The following is a 21,480-nucleotide window of genomic DNA, read 5'->3' on the forward strand; positions in this document are numbered from 1 at the left end:
GAATAAACATTGTAATTCTCTTTCAGTGTCTTAAACAGTCTCCTGTGGGGAAAAATGCTATTTACTGTAACTTAGCCGTTCTCTCAAGATCAGGAAATCGTCCGGGATGATTTTAGGCCGATGAAAGCTGCTTTCTCCTTAGCGCCACCTGCTGCTCGCCTCCCACGTTCCCGAGTTACTGGGAACAATGGACAGTGGGTCAGAACGACACTCTCCCCAGCTGCCCCCCTCCCTGCTTCTTTTTGAAGGGTGTGAGTGAACTGGAAATCAGCAAAATCCGTCTGTCTTACCAAAGAGAAAAAGAGAACACGGATCAAAAACCATCCTGCTTATTTAGGAATAAATGTGTGTATCTGTTCAGTGCTGAGACCCCCCACTGCTTCCACAGCCAGCTCACTCTTACTGGAGGACAGTCTCTGGTATGGCAGGTGTGGGACTGCTTTGCCAGTCAAGGATATGTCTGCTCAGGAAAAGTGTCCTGAGGACACTGAGGCTGCATCTGTGAAAAGCTAAGAAGATGACAGGGTATGTATCCCTTGCCCCAAAAAATTATGGGAAGCTGAAAAGGAGGCAAGTGCCATAACACTGAGCAGCAGCAGCATACCTCGTTCTTCAAGCACAAGGTGCCATAGCTCTCTAGCATACACAGAAAACTACTTAGCAATAACACAGACTAAGTAAAAATATTACATAAAAAAACCCACATCAGCTGCAGCAGTAATTTTATTTTTTTTCTTAGTATACTGGTTAATCATAAAACAGGCTAAAACTTAATCTGGAGGATACATATTTCTTACAGGAACAAATGATCCCTAGAATTAGCTAATTTGATCTCATATAATCAGTTCAATACGGCTTGTATCCAAACAAACAACAGTCATGCTCTCTTTTCAGAGTGGTTAAGCTGTACACTCTCTAGTCCTGGTCTTTTGGCTATTTGAGGCAAACTTTATAGTGACAAAGGTTTTCTGACAAGCTCAGACTTTTAAAGCAGTAGGACAACTGTTCCTTCAGCTGTTTGTATTCCTTACCTCGTGCTGTTGATGAACATTCATGCACAGAATACAAATGCAGAGTTGCTTTGTCAGAAATAAAGATCCTATAATTCCGATTTAAACAAATCAGCGCTTCATCAATGAGGGAAATTCAAACTATATTTCAATATTAAAGAATTATGCCATACTATTCCAACTTGATACAGAAACAGCAACAAACACCTGAATATTTAAAAATTCTTGCTTCAAAATATGATTAAAAGTCATTATTTAAATGATTTGAATTGTTAGCTATGCATTTATGCAGAGAAAGGAGCTGCAGTTTTATGAACTGCAGTAATATGATCAAAAGCCTGATTTGGGTCCTGCAGTTAAATTGTAATTATGTCAGAGAAAAGTAATGTTGTGGCTGTTCCTAGTCCTGCCAGTGTGATGCTCAGGTCACCTATTTGTTTGATATTAGAATTTCTTTTCAGTATGGTGTAAACTCTGCAGGAAAAAAACCACCCCTCTCTACAGGAATTATGCAGCTTCCTTGGAGAAAAGTAGATACAGCAAATTAAATATCCCTTGGTCAAGAAAACGACCAGTTTTGTGTGCTGTTGACCTTTGAGCTGTACCGGCTTCACACCTTTCAGCAGTGACAAGGAAAGCACTGGATCTTGAAATATGCCAACTGGATTCTGCAGGTGCTGTGGTAGCACCAGCATCTTACAGCTTAATGCTAAGTGTTAAATACTGAATCCATCTGAGTTCTACCACAATTTTCCATAAAACCAGGGTTCTGTCTCTTTCTACGCATCACATTTCTGGTTCCTTATCACAGTGGTTATTCTGCAGCCACTTTGCATCTTATAATAAGACATTCAAATAAAACAAGATCTAGGCATATTTGTTCCGTGCAGGGAGCTCAGGAAAGTCTTCAGGTAAGAGAGCGTGAACGCGGCAGATAGGGCAGGTACTTGAATGTTGCTTCAGCCATGTTCTAATGCACTGCAAGAACAGGAAGGTGATGTTGAAGAAACTAAGTCTGACATTAAATAGTTCAGCTTAAGTATGTTAATAACTGTCACTAGTCGGTAAGTGATTTTCCCAACGTGTTTTATGTTGCTAAAATCGGCGGTTAGAAAACTGTTCTCCAATTCTGATGCTGTACTGATCAATTTAAATTTGCACCTATTCTGCAATAACAAAGCAGTAGACAAATACGGGGAAAAGGTCACGGACAGAAGTACCAAATTATTCTAACATAATTCTGACTTTCTTGCTACATGAAGTTACACATGCAACTGCTATCAGGTGGCTAAGTGCAGAGTTTATAGTGAATTAATATTTTAGCTAAAAATCTAATACTAGAAACTTTCTGACAGAGTGAGACCCTATATATAGCAAGTCTCAGTGTATGAAGTATGTAAAAGAAGACTGTGCATTGTTCTTTAAGTACTGAAGAGCAAGGGGGGACAATTACTTTTAGAAAGGGGAACAAGGACATAGATGCAAATGTTTATGAACTCTATTCAGTTAAGTGCTAAGAACAAAAATTCTTACTTCTCTGTGAAAACGATGCCCGCATTCTAGTTCACATGTGTCTCTGCTTAGGTCATCATGACATATTGTGCAAGGATCATCTCTGGAGGCCTATACATAAAATACTAAGTTATTTGAGAACTAGCAACAATTAATCAGCAAATTCTAGTAAGTTAATCATGTTACTAATTTTAACCAAGTATATTGATACTTTTGTACACAAAATGAACAAGCCAATTATTTTGTCCAGCAATACTTTGATTATTTTATGACTTATAAGAAGTACATGGCAACTTCTCATTGAAACACTGGAGAACTTACTGTATAGTCCAGTTTTTTCCATTTAGATTTAGGTGTTGCTCCAACATTTCCCCAGGGCTGGAGATTGGGCTGAGATGGATTTTTACTCAAGGCATTTTTAGGCACCGGTCTTGCCTTGGGTGGGCTGGGCACGTTCTCCTCTGCAGGTACCTCCCGACTCCGAGCTCCAGTCTGCACGGGTGAAGCAGGGGACACAGATGTCACAGGTATCCCTGCTGAAGTTGGTGCCTAGAGAGGTGTTGGAAAAGAATTCTGAGCAAGTTTGTATTTCAGAGCTTGACAGCAAAGGGGAGTTTGCATTATTTTCTGGACGGTGCCGCGCTCTTTGCTTGGTCAGATATGCACAGCAGAAAAGGCCGCAACTGCGTACAGCACCGTACCTTACTCTGCTGGTCCAGAATGAGTTCTGTCACTCTGCTTAGAACTTCATCCAAGCTCAAACCTGACAATGTATTCCCATTTCTTCTTTGTATGTCTTTTATGAAGCTGATCAAGTCTGAACTAAAGGGACAAAAATGACATAATTACTGACTGGCAATAACATGGCTGTTATCAGCATTAGAGAATGCTGTAGCTTCCCTGTTTGATTCATTTGATTCACAACAGCAAAGCCTTTAAAAGATACTGCTCAAATGAACTATAGCAGGTACCTGCTTTCCCATACCTTTGAATAAACTAAGATCTAGCTACCTTAATCATTAAAAACCAAAAAACAACAACAACAAAACAACCCACCAAACAGCAAAAAAGCCCCACATCAAAACCAACCAAACACGCACCACAATAAAACAATACTACTACTTCTATTTGCTGGTGGTTCCAATTAGAAAAAAAACACCACACGTAACACTGTAGGTCTGTTCCCTAAAGGAATGTCCCACTGAATGGGAGGGGAGAAAGAGAAACAATGGATATTACTGTTCTTGTGGAACAGGAACCATATGCTAAGAAATCAGCTCTTTCTGTACTCTTATCATTGGATGTTCAGAGCTTCTGCTAGCCAATATAACATTACACACATTAAAAAACACACCTGCTATAGTTGGGGAATATACTCTGTAGACGCACAATAATATTTTCAAATGCTTTTGGAATCATTTTGTTGTTTTGAAGTGCAGAAGGCCTTGGCTGTACAGCTGTGTCACCTTGGTGGCTCTGGTTTGGCTGGACATTCTGAGTTTTACTTCCTGAAATCCCTGACGGGCAAGTTGCTGAAACTTTATCAGAATATGATCCCTCCAGAGATGTGGAGCACGTTTTCACTGACCCGTCACTTGCAGAACAAGACTTAGAACTTCCGTGCGCTGGCTGAACTCCAGCCTGTGTATTAAATGAAGCATGTGTCGGACTTGGATCTTCAGAATTTGAAAATGCAGGAAGTAAATTAGGATGAGCAGATACAGAGGAATATGTGACGATGGCTGGATCACTGGCTGGAGCTCCGCCTTGTCTTGCCTAGGAAATAAACACATTTCACAGGAAAAATAGTGATCAAAATAAATTGAGCAGAATTCCCAAGCATTCGCAGCATGAACTATGCTCCATGTGGTCACGCTAAGGAACTGGAAGGTCACATCAATATAACTTGCTTTACCTAGGTAAAAATATTGCACAAAGATGCTCTTTAATTGGTACTATGTATAAATAACCTGTCTGAAATGGGATTAAATAGGACATCAGATGTGCAAACTGTTCCTTCAACTTTTTCTTGCTTTGCTACAGAATGCCTGGCTGTTAGACAGATGTAAATTGTACAGAAGTATAGCTTGAGGTTGGGGGTAGAAACAGAACTGCTTCAAATAAATGCCATCAGTTTGAAAATACAAAATTCACTGCTTTTAATGGATTACCTAATCTATATATAATCCAGTGTAATTTTTTTTAAACAGAAACACGTGTCAGCTATAGTCATCATCTTGAAAAACTTGGAGCTGACATGATCCAGGAAGGCTTCTTTTTGCACTAACGCATCTCTTCCATAAATGGAAAGAACTCCTTCAAATAAGTTCAGTTGTTTGACCCCATGACTGCAGTTTGGTTCAGAACGTGCCTGCTCTAGGCAGGTGGCGTCCTAACAGAGCTCAAATTCTACATTTCTTCATAGAAAAACCTCCTGATTCTTGTTCTGCGTTCTTTAGTTTAACATCCTCTTCAATCAATGTTCTTACCTTCTCTGTGAAGGTGTTTAATTAATTAACAGAATTAATTAAACATGGAGAAGAAGGGTTTTCATCAAATCTTTTTCGTTTAGACTCAGTATTTGCCTATTAAAGTCTTCTCAAAGCTGAAAGAATTGCAGATCTCTCTTCTAAAAGGTTACTCCTGTATTACTGCAGTAAAAATAGATAGCAAATGCAGAACAAGGGGCTCAAAAGTCTCTCTTGCCCAACGTGTAAATTGATGATAACCTAAGGATGGTGACAAAGTTATCTATATGTTCTTAAGAGTTCTGTGCCAATAAGTAGAAAGGAGATACCTAGAAATCAGTGGGGAAGAAAAGGCAGACAAGTAATAGTTATATTCTCCTGCATAAGCCCAGAAATACTGTAGTAACAATCATAAATCTGCAGTATTAAAACAGAGCCTGAAATCTAAATTATACTGAAAAGAAACAAAAAAAGGAAACATGACTTTCTGTAGAGAATATACACTAAAAAGTTGTGTGGCATCTTCAGTGAATTCAGGGATTTAATTTGTGTGTGTACTATAAATGTCTTTTACTTACTGAGTCCATAATCTCCCCTATTTTGAGAGACGACTGAACCCTTATTTCCTGACTCCAAACTGTCCCAGGTGCAGTGGTTTCTGGATGCTCTTTGTCTTCAGGACTGGGTGCCAGCTCTGTGCCCTGCTTTCACTGTCACCCTCACCAAATGGCAGCGTGCAGCTGGGTTGCGCCGCCACTGCGGCTGCCTTAGCCATCAGTGTTTTATCACTGTCACACGTCTCCTCACCAGCAGAGTGACGGGCAGTTCAAGGAGTACTGACTTGCATTGACTTGGTCCTTGCAGCAGGAACAACTGCAGGGTCTGGAAGTAACTGACATGATTTGAGCAAAGCATTTGTGGAACTGTTGGCCCATGAGAAAAGGGTTTTATATAGTATTTATCTGGGATGTTGTCATTACAGATGCATTTCCATAAATGGCCATACTCCGTCTAGTTCCTAACAGATATGACTGGAAGTTGATTTTGGTATTCGTAATCAATTACACATGTTGGTGCGATGGGCTCTACAGAGTTTGGTGCTACAGGGAAGTCACGATATACAGAAACATTACATTAGTCCCAATTCAGACAGAACATGAAGCATTTTGAAGTTAAACAGCTTAAGCCTCTCAACAGACTTCAGAATGTGATTTTCACTGGGCCTCGTCATGTTTATCTGCAGTCACTTTCTCCTTCTGAACATTATCTGGACCTACGGAGAGCCAGATCACTTTGTATTCAAGGCTATACATTCAAGTTCTTCACATATGTGCCCTACAACAGACAGCTATGCCAATCCAAACTTAAAGAACTTATTAACAAACTGCTATCAGATGCAAGGTACTTACTAGGACACAGGGAGGAGAAGGGAGCTCCACAGTTTCCATTTTAGTGAGGCAGTTCTGTACACCATTTTTCACCATCTGAATTTTTTCTTCATACTCAGCCTGTAGCAGGAAAACAAATTATCCTCCACATCATGAACTAAAGCTCCGTCTTTACAGAAAATGGCATTAACACAAGAACTTTTTTGCAAAATGCCAAAGACACCAGGTGTTTCAAATGGAGACCTAAGGTTGCCATTTGCTATAGAAACATAAATCTGTATTTAAAAAGTACTTGCTTTGTGCTTGAAAGGGTTTGGGAAACCCTTTCTAGTTCTTAAAACTCAGCCTAGACATTTTACATCTTTTCAGAGAGTTTTCAAAGAAGTTGCATGGATTTCTAAAGTTAAAAAATACAAAAGAACCAACAGACTGGACTTGTTAATGTGGGATACAGTTCTAAAGGAAGAGTGTAAAGGACACTTCTATAAAGGCTTCTGCCTTTATAAAACTGAAGATATTCATTGTATCTTAATTATACTTAAGTAATCTGGACTTGAAATTGTCTTTCTTTGTATTTAAAATAAATGCAGCACAGTGTTTGGAGGACAAGCCACTGGTGTTTCAAAAAAAGGAATGCAGAATTATTAATGTATTTATTTTGGTTTAATTTCCAAAGTTTAATTTAAAGACTGTTAAGAGAAATTAAGGTTTACCTCTACTTTTTCCAGTTGTTTCTTCACATCTGAGATAAATATTTCCCAAGAATCAATCTGTGACTTCAACTTAGGTGCTGCTGAAGGCAAGCTGCTGAAGTATTCAAGATTTTCAGTTAAACTGCAACATTCCCATTATTTTTGTTTAAGACCAATGGTTTTAGTAAAACAGTTCCTTCCCCTACCAACTCAATCGCAGTTAAAAACTTCCAGCAATTTTGAGCTGAAATCAGTTAAATTACTGGTACTTAGATCCTATCCAATCTTACAAGTGGACTCCTCAAGCATTTTGCAGCAACATAAAGACAGGGAAAGAAAACATGGTGGAAGTTTTAAACAAGGTAACACTAAGGGCTAAATTAGTTCCTTGGAAGGAAGAAAACAATGTTGTTGCACACACCCAGCAGTTTTGTTTGCACTCTTCTATGTACATCACAGCCTTTTTTCCCAGTGATACTGTGCAGGAGCAACTAGAATGTTCCCAGTAGCCAGATCTTCCCTGGCTAAGAAAGAACAAGACAAGCAGCTTGCTCCTGCTGAACTATCATATCTTGGTAATTTCAGACTAAGAAGAAATTCAGCTGCAGGAAAGCTGCGTTTAACTATCCTGTTTCTACATAAGGGGCAAGCAGCTCCTTATGAGCAAAACTCTTAAATGACCGTGATTAAACATTCAGTAGTTGTGTTTAGTAACCAGTAGTACCGAAATCTCTGGTGTAAACTCTCCATACCTGCTCAATGATTTCAGCATCTTGAGATTTGCTTCTGCATTGGCAGCTTTGCCATTTAGCTTGTATACTTCAGTTTCCTTCCAGTTTTTGAGTACTGATATCTGTAACACAACATAACTGTTTAAGGAAAAAGAAAAGTGCAATAACAGCACTGCTGTAGCACAAGGAATAAAACTTCAAAATATGTTTTAACAAGCATCTGAAACAATAGTTTGATGATACAGAGTACAACTACAACACACACACAGAATTCTCATGGTGAGGAATTTCAGGTGGAAGTAACAGCTCTGGCAGGCCTTTGGGAGGATAAAAAGGCTGCATTCACTTCAACTGACAGTAGAAAGTTTCCATAAATGTTTCATTTGCAACTAATCCTATAAGTGTGTGTGTGTGTGTATATATACATATATATATATACACACTCAAAGTGATTAAGGCAGCTTTTTAAATACTGCGTGGTTGAAGAGTAACGTGGACCAATAATCTAATCTTTTTACAAAATCCTCCTGCAGATAAGACAGCCTTAAAGCCCTTCTAAAGAAGGGAGAATTGTTAATGACATCCCAAGTATTTCCAGTATAAAACATACCAGTTTAGAAAAGATCTTGGTATTTATCAGTAGTGTCCTCCTTTCAGTGAAACACACAAGTCAGTTGTCGCATTCTGATTCCGCCTGATTAAGAAGTAGCTATATATTCACTAACCATAACTTAGTTTTAGCAAGGCACTTTTAATGTTCCTATGGTTAATTCTTACTAATGAAATCCATTCATTTCAAGGATAAGTATGAAACTGAGTTACTAATTTTATTTTGTTTGGGGCAAGACTACACGCCCCAAATTCTGTGCGCTTTTAATCCTGGACTATAATAATAACAACATGCCTTGATGATCTGCGAAGATTTGGAGGATGACATCACGAACAGCACTTGTCAGTATTTGAATAACACTTTGGATATACACTTAGGAAAAGTTTTAGATGCTATTTAAAAAGCACATTGTTAGACAAGACTTTACCAGCTATCTTCCCCACCTATTATCAGCACAAATGATCCAAGCTCTAGCAAAAGTGTTGTAAGGTTTTTATAGTCTGTACCTCTGCTTTAACAGCTCTTTTCACACACTCCTGGCAGTCATCTTGACTCTTTTTTATAAGCTCTTCCAATTTTACTTTATCATTAGCAAATTTATTACTGTGAAATAAAAAGAAGTTAAATATTTGAGTAACGTTTACAACAGAGCAGTAGTTAAAATTTAGGGCATTTTAGAGGTTTTCTACAGCTATAACTTCTCTCTAGTTTGGAACAATTTCCATGTACAGCCTGTGCCTTCAGGTACAGTATCGTGCTGGCACAGCCACACTGATGGCTCCACGGACACGACCTTGGGATTTCTTAAGCACATCTCACTGCACAACCTAAAAAGCTGACAGGCATTTAACTACCGCAGTCATGCAAGTATAATTGTTCTGAGCCTGATCACATATATGAAGAATGTATCTGTAAATGAAGCCTTGACTTTATACCATGTGCAGATGAGTAACTTTTAGAAAAAGTTTAGATAGCCTTATATGCATTTAGGACTATAAGTGTTTGAAGATCTAAAGCTACATGCAATGGTTCAGTATGTCTGTACCCCACCCAACTTCTACCCTGTGCTGTAGGACACGGCAGCGTATAATCAAGGGGAAATGTATGAGAGCATTTCGAAAACCCAGACTTTTATTACTCTGAATATCTAAGAGAAAATAATATTTAAATAGGTAAAGTAAACTAACTGAGAATGAGAGATATAGGATGAAGTGCTTCTTTTTTCTAAGCCTTTGCCCAGAGTGAAGCAGACAACTCCAATTAATGATGGAAACGTAGAAAAACGTTGCTGAAAGGTACAAGGGTTTTACCTGGTTTCCAGATATGTATTTAAATATCCATTATACTTCTTCTCCTTCTCATCTATGGTCTTTGAATACCTACAAAAATCAAACATTCAAGCTTGTTCTGAAAAGTGTTCACAAGCAAATATGTGACACATTCCTCTACTACCATAGTGACAATTATGTAGCAGTGACAATCTATATGTTTTATATGCTGTTTAGTACTAGAAGTGCATTTAAATGTATTCCTCATTAAGCAGGAATTAATATAAAAGCATGCCAATGATTTTTCAAGAGAGATTTGGCCCAAACTACTCAGACTGAAGATAAGAGAACAGCATTCAAGGACAGAAGTCTTCCCAGGTCTGTAAACTGAGAGAATACTAAAAATACAGTAGGAATTATCAAATCTGATTAGAAAAATTATTGCTAAGTCAGACAGTTTCATCAGTTATCTAGAAGCTATTTTAGATGTTTACATGTAACTTGCCAAAACATCAAAATATAAAAGCAGACATAAATATTTCAGCCTATTACTGTGGTAAAACATATAGCTGGTTACACAGTTACTTAAAGATTTCTGAAGTCTTTAGAATGTTTAGGGGAAAGCTACTGATAATATTTCCTCAAATGACACATGATTTATTTTTCAGTACATCAGTGATGTGTTCTCATGGATGCTTGTTGACTATGGTGGAAGTTGGCTCAAGTTGATTGTTGCTACTCCAGAGCCAGGAGAACAGCTGAGTTTGCTGCACACAGGGTCATGATCAGACTCACACATTGATATTTTCAATTTAAGTTCCATGAGAAGTGCTGCAGGCTGCTGGATGGGTAAAAAAACCCACAAAATACACGCAGCTATGTGGTTCTTGCAGTTTTACTTGAATCTGAGAAATGAACGAATGACGAGACTAGAAAAGAAGGAAACGCACATCCTTGGATGACCCTCAGCCAGGTTCTGAGGCAGGACAGACAGAAAGCGTGTAAGAAAAACAGATGCAGACCAGAGTTTGGTTGGGTTGATTTCTCAATAGAAGAAGGAAGAATGAAAATGGAAATGAAAATTTAAACCTAATTGTAATGCAGTAGAAGAGTACGCTGAGGAAGCAATAAGCAATAGGAAGTCATGGAGCAGAACAGGAAAAAGCCATGCAGATCTGAAGGACTCTGGAAAACATGGGAAGATCTTAAATAGTGAAGGAATAGTAGTTGTTAATTAGGTTAAATAAAGTTTTTTTGTAGAACCTACTAACAGTAGCTCTAATCCAAGAATTGCAGAATGACACAATCAGGGCAACAAGTTTGCGTTTTCACTCTGCATACATCTTGGAATCAATACATACTGAAACTTATCATAGTCTATCAGAAATAACTGGACTTAATGCTGCTTAAAAAAATATCAAACGAAGGGAAAGTAATGTAAATCTGTATATAAAATTAGTACCTATCATTGGTATCTGTATGCTTTTTAGCTGTGTTCCTTAGTGCTTTTAAGTTCTCTTTATTTTCTTTTTTCTCCTGTTGCCATTTTTTCACTTTTATTTCTAAGTCCTGATGAAGCCAGTCCAGTTCATTCTTTGATACCTAAAAGCAGAAAATAAGAAAACATTATTTCTAAAAATATTATTGTATTCAAATGCAAGTTAGAGCAGATTGTTGACACTTATGATCAAAAACTAAGCCAGTAAAAATTACAGTTTTACTAGTGCTTGATTCACTGTTCTAGTTCAGGTGTTTAGTGTGGGCAACATACTCATAAATGCTTTCCTGCCATGACCTGCACACCTGATTTACATAGTTGGCTTCAGAACACTTGCAATCCAGTTTTGCAGCCAGCTAAAAGAAGAAAAACAGTTCCATGATGTCACATACAAACACATACTGAAATCCAACTCAAAATCCAGCTCAAAATAAGAGCTGACACTGTTGTATCAGTACTATCAACTGGGAAGTTACAATTCATAACAGAGCAAGACAGAAGTGAATCTTATGGCTGCCATAACTGCTTCAAAAAACAAAGCAGCATCAGTGCATCACTGGGAAATATTTATATATATATATATTTTTTTTTAAAGTGCCTACAATGGTGAAAGAAAACAAAATACATCAAATTGAGATTGAATGACAGTCCCCATCTTACTAAAGACAGAGCATGGGGAGAGATGGATTTGGTCTCACTTGAATTATTTCTTTTTAAATGAAAAAATTCCTTCCCATGTAGACAAATGGGTAGCCTGCAGCTTCTACAGCTTTAACTATAAGATTAATCAAGTCGAAGTGATAACAGGCTGATAGCACTGTCTGAGGACTACTGCTCTTGCTCCCAGATACTTTCAAGGAAAAAAAGCCTGTTAACAAACCCAACAAATCAAGGAGTGTCAGCAGTGCAGTGCTTTTTTTGTTCTCAGATTGAACATAAAACAACACCTATCCACTAGATGGAAGCAGCCAACCTCCTGTGTTTGAGTGTGCGGGAAGGAAGATGACACACGAAGGTTGTGAGGTTTGCTGGGTCAGACCTCGCAGCAATAAGGACCACCAGTCGAGTTTCACAAATACTCTTGATCGATTACAACCGATCTCGTGAGCCACAGCAGTCTGTCCCACCACGTCATGGGTGAAAACTTTACCTCAGTCTCTTCAACACTCTTTTTTAGGAGCTCCTTTACAGCACCGATTTCCTCCGAGCTTCGGCTTTCTAACTGTTCGTATTTTTCCTGTGCTTCTTTAAGTTGCTCTTTTAACACCTGATGTTCTTTTTCCATACGTAAAATATCTCCCTAAAAAGAAACAAGTTACAAAAACCAATCTGCTGTCTCTTACTATAAGGCAGCAAACATTCATGACATCTAAAAGGAGCAGTCTGCTGTCAGCCGAGATTCAAAATCTTGAGTGTGGTTGGGGTGGGGTTTTGATTGTTGGTTGGTTCAGGGTGTGGGTGGATGTTTAAGAGGAAGTTGTGTAACAGTTTCAATCCAGCTCCAAAACGAACATTCCTGTCTGACCATGAACGGAATACAAGTTTGAAGGCCACATTGTCTCAATTGTATCTCCTGGTACAGACATAAGATTACCCTTAACCTCAGCCTAAGCTGTCTGTAAGCCCAAACACAGTATTTAAATCAAACCTTGAGATTTTTGGAGCAGAAATACTAAATTTCCATAAAGCATACTCCAGCATCTGAACAGCTACAGAGCAAAGCTCCAAAGCCTCCTCATCTTGGGCCTATGTGAACTTTCCAAGAATAACATCACAGAATAGAGTCCAACATGAAGTGGGGGAGGAGAACCCAAAACAACCCCCCCAAACCAACCACAATAAAAAAATCTGTTAAAACATGTCATTTTCAGAGAACCTTTGTCTTTTCACTATTAAATTTTGGAGTATTCCTTAATCTTCTTCATGAGAAATAGAAACAAATACATAGGTAACTTACTTGTTGCATTTCAAATGGGTGAAAAGGCAAGGTATTAGTTTCCCTATCAGCTACTTCATGATTTACCTAGAATAGAAAGAATCATTAGTTGATTAAAAAGCTTTCCAGTTTATACACGCAACTGCTAGGTCAGCTCTGTTTTGGAGCTTTTGCACCTAAACCTATATTTTACAAATCCAACTTCATGATGAAGTAGATTAGTCTACAATATACAAAGACACTATGCAAGTGTTTCTGAAAAGGACTTCAATCTATACTGAAAAGCCTTTTTTTTGGTCATGATCTCTCCCTAGTTTAATTGACCATGAAGTATTTATACTGAGCACAGTTCTCTGAGTCTTTAAAACACACAGCTGTGCTCTCAATGTCTGAAAACTTAAGACTTGCAAAACCAGCGTCTGGCAGCTCACTGAGGAGCTGTGTTGTGTCCTCCTAAACCCAGGATCTGCTACCCAAGTGCCTGTACTTAGAAGGGACTGGACTCAGCGACCTTCAGACTCCCTGCTTGTTCTTCCTCCAGTACCACCCATCAAGGACCTGCTGAAAGAACTGAAGTTTAAAATCTAATCACGCAACATATTCAAGATCCAGTTTATCATGTCGCCATTCTAATAGGCTACTAAAAATCATAGCTAGGTAATGTTAAATGCTTTGCTCTACCCTGCTTTAGCAAACAGAAATGTATTTGTTGCTTAGAGATCTTTTGATCTCTGCCAACCAGAATTCACTAAATTGAAAACTGTTGCCTCTTCTGTTATCTCTTTGTTGAACATGTTACAGAAATCTCATTTTAAAAGCCCAGTCAGCCTAGTAATAAAATTCATCTGCCAAGACTGATGGGAAACTAACTCTCAGCAACTGCTCAGGAAAGATTTAAAGCAAAGTTTTGTATACAAAACAAGTTTGAAAAAAAAAAAAAAAGTTAACATTTTCTTAATTTAGAAAGCAATAATAGAGACACCTATTTATCTTACAGCTATAAGCAGCTATTCCTCCCTCAACGACAAGAAACAAATTAAGATGAGGAACTCTTCCCTCTAGCATGTTCGATAACTCTCATAAATGCATGTGTGAAACTGCCATATCTGTAACCCCTAGAAGCCACCATCCTAATCCAAAAATGTTTCTGTAACAAATGTGGATGTGACCCTTGTATTCCTCTGTCACTTGAAGTGTCTTCACAAGGGCATGTGCTGATATAACTCTGGGGCACCGTTACAGCGTGAAGGCTCCAGCCCCTCTCTGCTGATCAGCTGCGTGCCTTGCGCCTTGCAGGGTGTTCAGCAAAACCCCCTCTGCCTGCAGCACTAAACTTACAGGTTGGTTTTTTACTTCAGGAGGGAAATGTGAGGGAGTGTCTCCCTGAACACACCCTACAGCTCAGTTACCACTTTAAGACCACAAGAGAAGCATCAGCCAGCAATTGTTGGAGTGTGCAAACTATCTAAAGGCTAAAATATTCTGAAAGTTTAAAAAAAAATAATTCAACTAATTAAAAAAAGAAAAAAGATGGCACAGAAAGACTTTCCTCAGCATCTAAAGTGAAGTTTAAAATGATGTGCACCATTTCCCTCTGCTGATCCTGGGTCAAAAGATCTGTGAAAACTTCAGGCAGAACAAAATTCAGTGATCATCTCTTAAAAAGTTACAAATGAAAAACAAGAGTTGTTGTAGAAAGTTTCAGCAACTTAAACTGAAAATTCTAAGGAAGTTCCCAGTCTAACAAACACCTGAGTATCTATCTCCCAACTTGTGGCCTTTTCTTTGGAAGATAAGTCCTAGAGAATGCTAAATACTACTTTTAAGCTTCCTTACATTTAGGTGGCTGGAAGTATTACTTGAATATTTGCTCTTGAATCTCAACACAACATTTGACCCTTTGGGAAGTCACAAAGAAATCATTCAGAAAGGAATTGCACTTCCCAGTACTCAACACTCTCATTTGTCACTTAAGAGCACTCAAATAATGGTTCCACCTGAATTTCTTACCTGAACAGCTACCATCCTTGTATGAGGATTGTTCTTCATTAGATGTATGTCTTTGCTTTCTTTTTCCACCTTAATAACCTGTATACCACATTCAGCTTCATTTGTACTATTTGCAACACCAACTTTGTCTTCATAAAATGCATTATCTGAGTTCTCCGGTTGGCACGGAGGGTGTTCATACATTGGTGTTTCAGTTGGTATAAGGCTGCTGAAGTTGTATTTTCTGTCTGAAGCTGCAGATTCATCATTATCCTGATGAGCTTTACGATCAGCATAAACACAAGTAGGTTGCTTGGCAACATTTGACATGTGAGGCATTTGAGAATGCACTGGCAATATTCTTTCATATTGATAACCCCAGGAAGTCTGAGGCAAAAATATACCAGGATTTTCAGAATCAAAGCACGTTAGTACAATGTCTGAAAATGACGACTTATTTTCTGTGGCATTAATACCCTGACTATGCAAGGAATGCACCAATTTACATGAAGCAGGAAGAGACCAGGGCAAATATTGTGGAGTCTCATAACTTGTTACTGTTAAGACATTAGGTGTTGATATAGGGGGTTGCTGAGGATAAGACAGTGGTTTGAATTCCTTAGCAGTTGGATTTAACTGTAGCTTTTTCTGGGAAGAATCTTCTTGCACATTACAGGCTAGACTGTTTTCTTCTTTGTTATATCCAGTCTCATTGCTGTTTGTATTTTCTTTAAGAAGAATTGCATGCTTTTTTAATCCAACAAGATTATCCACCATAATGAAACGAAGGGATTTCAGAAGAAAAGATTTCAGACCGCCTTCATCTTCTACAATCTTTCGAGCTTCTTCAGGGAAATGTTCATATTCCCCAATTAGTAATTTATTATCAATTTCCATAGGGCCATGTTCTTCCAAGATTTGAGAAAAATATCTTTAAACAAAAAGAAGAGTTGTCATTATTCATCAAAGGTTTTTCATGTAATTCTAAAATTGTACTTCACGTGTTATATTTTCACAATAATACTTAAAAGCAAACAGCTTCTACAACTACTGAAGAACAACCATTTGGAAGATGGTGTTCTAGCTAAGCATAAAAATTTTCTGTAATACTCTTGCTTGTCCACACCTTACTAAAAACATGCAACTATTTCAAAGCTTTTGAAAACTATTTCATAGCTTTATGTACATAGCTACATACACCAGACCACCAGGACTCAAATTCTGGCCTTAATACATTATAAAAATTATGAAATAATATTAAACCTTTTAAAGTGCTAAGCGCAGAAATGTATACATACTCATATAAACTCTCACAGGTTTGAGCTGGGTTATTATCCGAAAGTCTTTGATAACTATTTGATATGTCACAGAGAGCTTCAAATTCCTCTAGTTGACTCTGAAGATATTCTGGGATTACAAATGGTTCATAAGGATTTGTAAAATCTCTGTAGCATTAAAAAAAAAAAAGAGAAAGGAAAGAAATAAATATTGCATATCAACAACAATTCTTGTCACTGAAAATAATTGCATTTTTCACATATACTGAAAACAGTATACTGTATGGTAACTACATAGTGCTAAAAGTATACCTCAATAGCAAACTTTTTTTTGACGAGCAGAATAGACACTATCCCCAAAATACTTAACAGTTAAACTTATTAACTGACCTGCCAATAGCTAATAATAATCATTATCATAATAAGGCCAAGCTCTTGCCTCGTAGCTTTCACATCTATAAGCAAGAGCAAAATTTACAAATTGTTGTAAGAGTTTGACTCCTGATTAACACAAATTCTGAGCAATACACTACAGATTGACTCAACATCACAACCTTCTTGATACGGCACAGATGACAAAGTTCAGCTGTGACCGATGGAGTATGTAGAAATTTATCAAGTAATTTCTTGCTACATTAAAATGGAACACAGAGCAAGTAAGATCTCACTTGAAAGAATAGCTTTTGGCCTAGAAGATGTACTGGGCTGCAGCCTGGCACCTGTTTGGTTACCTGCTACATTGGTAAGAGCTTCAAAATTCTAATACCTCTTACGCCTGTCCCGGAAGCAGAGAAGTAATGGCTCTACACAAGCTTATAGCAGAAACACTTAGATGTTAAGCCAGACTTGGTGTTTCTAAGACTCCTGTCCTCTCCAGTATCTGCAAAGCACTTCAGAGTTTGGCCAATAAAAGCAAAGATGCATGATGGTACTTACAAAGTATTTTCTTCTATATGTATCTCATCTTCTTCTCGTGCTGCTGTACTTACTCCACTAGATAATACTAAAACAGACTAATTAAAAACAGATTATTATTTTTTAATCTCACAAAAGTATATGCAAAATGTAAAGACTATGAGCAACTTATTTACACTGAACCTTCATATAACTTTATCTTGTTCAGATGCCATACTATGAATTGCAACACTTTTAAGTACTGTTATCAGTACAAAGTCACATCAAGAAACTTCCTAATTTAAAATTATTAATTCCTTCTTCAGAACTTATTCTGGAAAAAGAAACGGGGATGTTCAGCCCAGCCTCCCTCTTTTTTTTACCAATCTCATCAAAATCCTGGACATGCCTGATTTTTCATGGGGTTTGAATTAATAAACAAACATTACAGCTTCATTTTTTTCACATTTTGTATCACTTCCTTCCACGGACTTTCTAGGAATCTCTTCCTATATACTTGAGAGCCTTCAAGCTTTAATAATTCCATTACAAATAAGTCTGAGCTATCCCTGGTTCCACATGGTTTTAATATAACATCTGTTATGTTCACCATTACTAATATTTTAGTTGTCTTTTAATTTTTATTGTCTAATAATTTTAGAAACACACAGACTTGTATAAATGTATCCAAGCTAGAAAAAGAAAAACCTGGCTCACAAGAACAGGAAAAATCCTAAATTTACTCTTGAAATTCTAGTAAAATTACAAAAAGTTGGGGGCACAGAAGAAATAAAGAAGATTTTATCTGGAGATTTCAATAAAGCAAAATCCTACAAAAGCAGGACAAAAGACAGTATAAGTTTCAGGTAGTATATTATTCCTAGCAAAATCTATAAAATACTGGACAACTAATAACATGGCAATAAATGGCTTGCATCTTCCATCACTGATACACCCATAAAATTATCAGAAAAGGCAGTTAAAGATGCCATTTCAGATCTATTTCATGAGGTGTAAGGACACATTTTTCTCTCTCAAAATGACTGATAAAGAGTCCTTCTCCAAATTTGCTATTTGTCAGTGCAGATGGAAATGGAGCATAATGTATTAATTACTTAGTGCAGTTAGTGTGCTGTATTCACAGGTGGTTTTTTTTCATTCTTCCATATGGGAAATTAAGATCAAAACAGTTATTCAGGATGAAGATAGTGAATAGATTGAACATATTGTTATCCAGTCAGAGCCAAACTCTTTTTTCCAAGTTTAGAAATACATTTTATACTGACAAATCCATATTTTAACCAAACAAAACTGTATTAATGGCATCTTAACAGTATTATTTTACTTTAGGAAAAACTACTTCAAGAATGAGTCTCCATAAGGAATTTAAGAGAACAGCCTCTATACATCTGAATGCCAGCAGTTCTAAAAAAACCTGTTTGTAGTAAGGAGCTAAAAAGTTACCAACCCTCGAGTCTTTTGAGTTTTTCTTCCTGTTTTTGTTTTTAACTTTGATACCATTAGTCTGAAACAGAAAAAAATAAAGTCACTGGGTTGTGTTTTTTTTTTTTAATTAGAATAAAATTATGATGCGTTTCCAAAACCAGTGTAGAATTTTTTAAAAGTTTCATATTAAAATTCGCATTCTGGTTTGGCCAGCAAGATTTACAAGCTTAAGCACACAATCTTTCCACTCTTCACTCCATCCCCCACTGGAAAACAGAAAAAGAAGCAAAGTTTTGCAAGACTTTATCCATTTTGTTCCTTTTTACCATTTACCTCTTTAAATGCATAGAACAGTGATTTTAAAAAACAGAATATTCTGTCATTTTAGTATTTCAGATGCTTATTCCTTAGGAACAGCTGAAATTGCATATTTAAGCATCTGTGAAACCCCACACACCAGTTTCATTTGGGGAATAAGAAACAAACAGAACTGGCAGAAAACTGAAGGGACCAAAACATTTAATATATGCAATGACGAAGGAACTAACATGCATCGTCGCTTTTTAATAGGACTGTGATTATAGATTGACATAACACTACTAACAGTAACTTAACAGTGTATTTTAGGATAGAACTAACACTGAAATAGAAGTAGTTTTATTGTAATGGCTTTCATTTCATTCTTGGATTTCCAATTCATGAAATGAAAAAGCGAAGGATTTCACATCTTATTAGGATGTATATTAATTAGTTAACAGTAAAGATTTATTTTGGATTAGAAGCAAATCTTGGCTTTGACCAGATAAATTTAACTGCAGGCTAGAATAATTTTAAATGAGAGGGCCTCAAACATATAATTAACTGAAATACTTCTATCAATCAGAATGGATTTGAATTAAGATACTAATCAAAAAGTGATTCAGAATGATGTACAGTTTAAGACCTATGGGTCTGAATCTTAGAAGCATCTATTTATTTTAATGAACAAATGCAAAATACGCCTAACTCATTTTACTTTCCTTGCTGGTGGAACAAATGTCATATTCCTAACCTTACAATGTAGTTAAAGCTGGGTTACACTACCTTCCCATTCATTGCTTTGGACGGTAAAACACACAGTACAATTAGTGTCCAAAATTATGCAGGTTCAAGTCAAGCACACTGAAGGAAGAATCACGGCTCAGGTTCAGTTGTAATAGTAAATACACAGATAGAGCAGTTAGTAAGAGTCTCTCTGTAAATTGGGCACTTTTTTTTTTCCTTTTAATTCCCCGATGATACTTTTAGAGACACTTTTTTAAAGTTAACACCAAACTGCTGTTATCAAGTAATATGTAAATGCTATTTCTACACACCTTTTTTGCCTTATTTTCCCTATCCAAAAGAGGCGATATCGCACATCTGTGTACCCTCCTCATCTGCATCCTTGAAATTCTCATAACCTAAAAGGTACCTTTGTGTTTTAACTGAAAGAAAACCCTAAACAAGTATTTTACTGATGGGAGTTTAGGAACAATGGTACGCAGTCTTCAAATGCTTTAAGAAAAGGGAGGGTCAGGGGAGAAGACAGAACGCAAGAGTAGATTGCTAATCAGGTCTGAAGGATGATGATGTAAAATAAATGAAGAAACGCAGCTCTCTACTCACTTTTGCACATTTTTAAAACACTACACTCGCATTTGTTTCTGAGCTTATACCAAAGAGCCATTCAGTTCACTTACCGATATATTTTCATTTCCCTGCTTCTTTAATATAATAGTAGGGTCATCTATTGAAAAGATAATAAAGTTGCATCCATAAACAGAAACAGTAATATTTTATGTAACTTATAATTGTGAGCTATGAAATTATAGTAATAATTATTATAATCCTTTATCAAACACCACCAAAGCATCTCAGAGACTGTGGCTGCAGAATCTTTGTGCTTAAACTGAAAGTTAAATACTTATTTTGTTTGTTAAATACTTATTTTGCTTGTTGAAGCACGTGAAACAAAACATCAGAATATAACCTAAAAAAGAGTGGCCTGACTTTTGAGGCCATCTTGCCTTTTAAGCACTGGTCACAGAAGATCCCATGTAATGGGGCGGTTTGTAGTTTGCTGAGGTTTCAGCCTTTTACAGAACTCACCAAATGTGTCAAACAGACAAAATGCAATACTTCTAAGAATGATGAGCTTTGCATACCTACCCATTTTATCAAAGAATTCATCTAAAGCTTGATGAAGAAATGGAAAACCTTCTCTGTTGTCTTCTAACAGCCATATAAAACAACGGGTTTTCTCTAGGGGTGGTTTTAAGAAATAATCACGAATTTCTTCGTCTTCACAACTAGTAGTCACATAGTCAAATTTACTACCATACTTCTCATTCCAAAGTCTGGTGAAAATAGAAAGGTCAAGCTCTTTTAAAAATTGTCCATATTGAAGAATAAAGTTCTTTGTAGCTGTCAGACCTAAACGAGATGAAAAAAAAGCAACATTTCATTCCAGCTTCAGAGTTTTAGTGCTTACAGTGTGATATTCCTCTCCAAAGAGGAACAGGTTGTTCTAGAAATTAAATATACAGTAACTGAAATAGATCACATAAAACCTTTTGTATCTTGAAAATGGAAACAAAAATGATAAATGGGGTTGATAGAAATTTTACTCTTAGTCAACTTCAAATTACTACTTGTATAATAAATCTACATAAATTCCCTAAAAGATGCAGATGCAACAGAATAGAATTAAGAACCCAAATCTTGTCCAAGGTTTTAGTAC

At 37.0% G+C, this 21,480-nt stretch overlaps 1 protein-coding gene across 9 annotated transcripts in view; it reads right to left on the minus strand.

Moving 5' to 3' along the window:
• Positions 1-619: 619 nt before the first annotated feature.
• The window catches only part of TTC3 (tetratricopeptide repeat domain 3), a 66,787-nt gene continuing 45,926 nt past the window's right edge, over positions 620-21,480 (minus strand). For 5 of the 9 annotated variants that reach the window (XM_080351389.1, XM_080351390.1, XM_080351391.1 and 2 more), the window contains 19 exons: positions 20,910-21,173; positions 20,441-20,487; positions 18,742-18,798; positions 17,316-17,392; positions 16,401-16,547; positions 15,124-16,033; positions 13,135-13,200; positions 12,328-12,477; positions 11,142-11,281; positions 9,722-9,790; positions 8,918-9,014; positions 7,823-7,923; positions 7,092-7,212; positions 6,400-6,498; positions 3,877-4,298; positions 3,224-3,344; positions 2,844-3,071; positions 2,544-2,633; positions 620-1,988 (listed from right to left, as the gene is read on the minus strand). In XM_080351389.1, the coding sequence (XP_080207515.1) occupies positions 1,878-1,988; positions 2,544-2,633; positions 2,844-3,071; positions 3,224-3,344; positions 3,877-4,298; positions 6,400-6,498; positions 7,092-7,212; positions 7,823-7,923; positions 8,918-9,014; positions 9,722-9,790; positions 11,142-11,281; positions 12,328-12,477; positions 13,135-13,200; positions 15,124-16,033; positions 16,401-16,547; positions 17,316-17,392; positions 18,742-18,798; positions 20,441-20,487; positions 20,910-21,173 (3,317 nt within the window). In that variant the 3' untranslated portion in view covers positions 620-1,877. Of the gene's footprint in view, positions 1,989-2,543; positions 2,634-2,843; positions 3,072-3,223; positions 3,345-3,876; positions 4,299-6,399; positions 6,499-7,091; positions 7,213-7,822; positions 7,924-8,917; positions 9,015-9,721; positions 9,791-11,141; positions 11,282-12,327; positions 12,478-13,134; positions 13,201-15,123; positions 16,034-16,400; positions 16,548-17,315; positions 17,393-18,741; positions 18,799-20,440; positions 20,488-20,909; positions 21,174-21,480 lie in introns of those variants that run through there. The other 4 variants (XM_080351393.1, XM_080351392.1, XM_080351394.1 and 1 more) reach the window with 4 other exon arrangements.

The sequence above is a fragment of the Nesoenas mayeri genome (genome assembly GCF_963082525.1).
Source record: "Nesoenas mayeri genome assembly, chromosome: 1".
NCBI lineage: Eukaryota > Metazoa > Chordata > Aves > Columbiformes > Columbidae > Nesoenas > Nesoenas mayeri.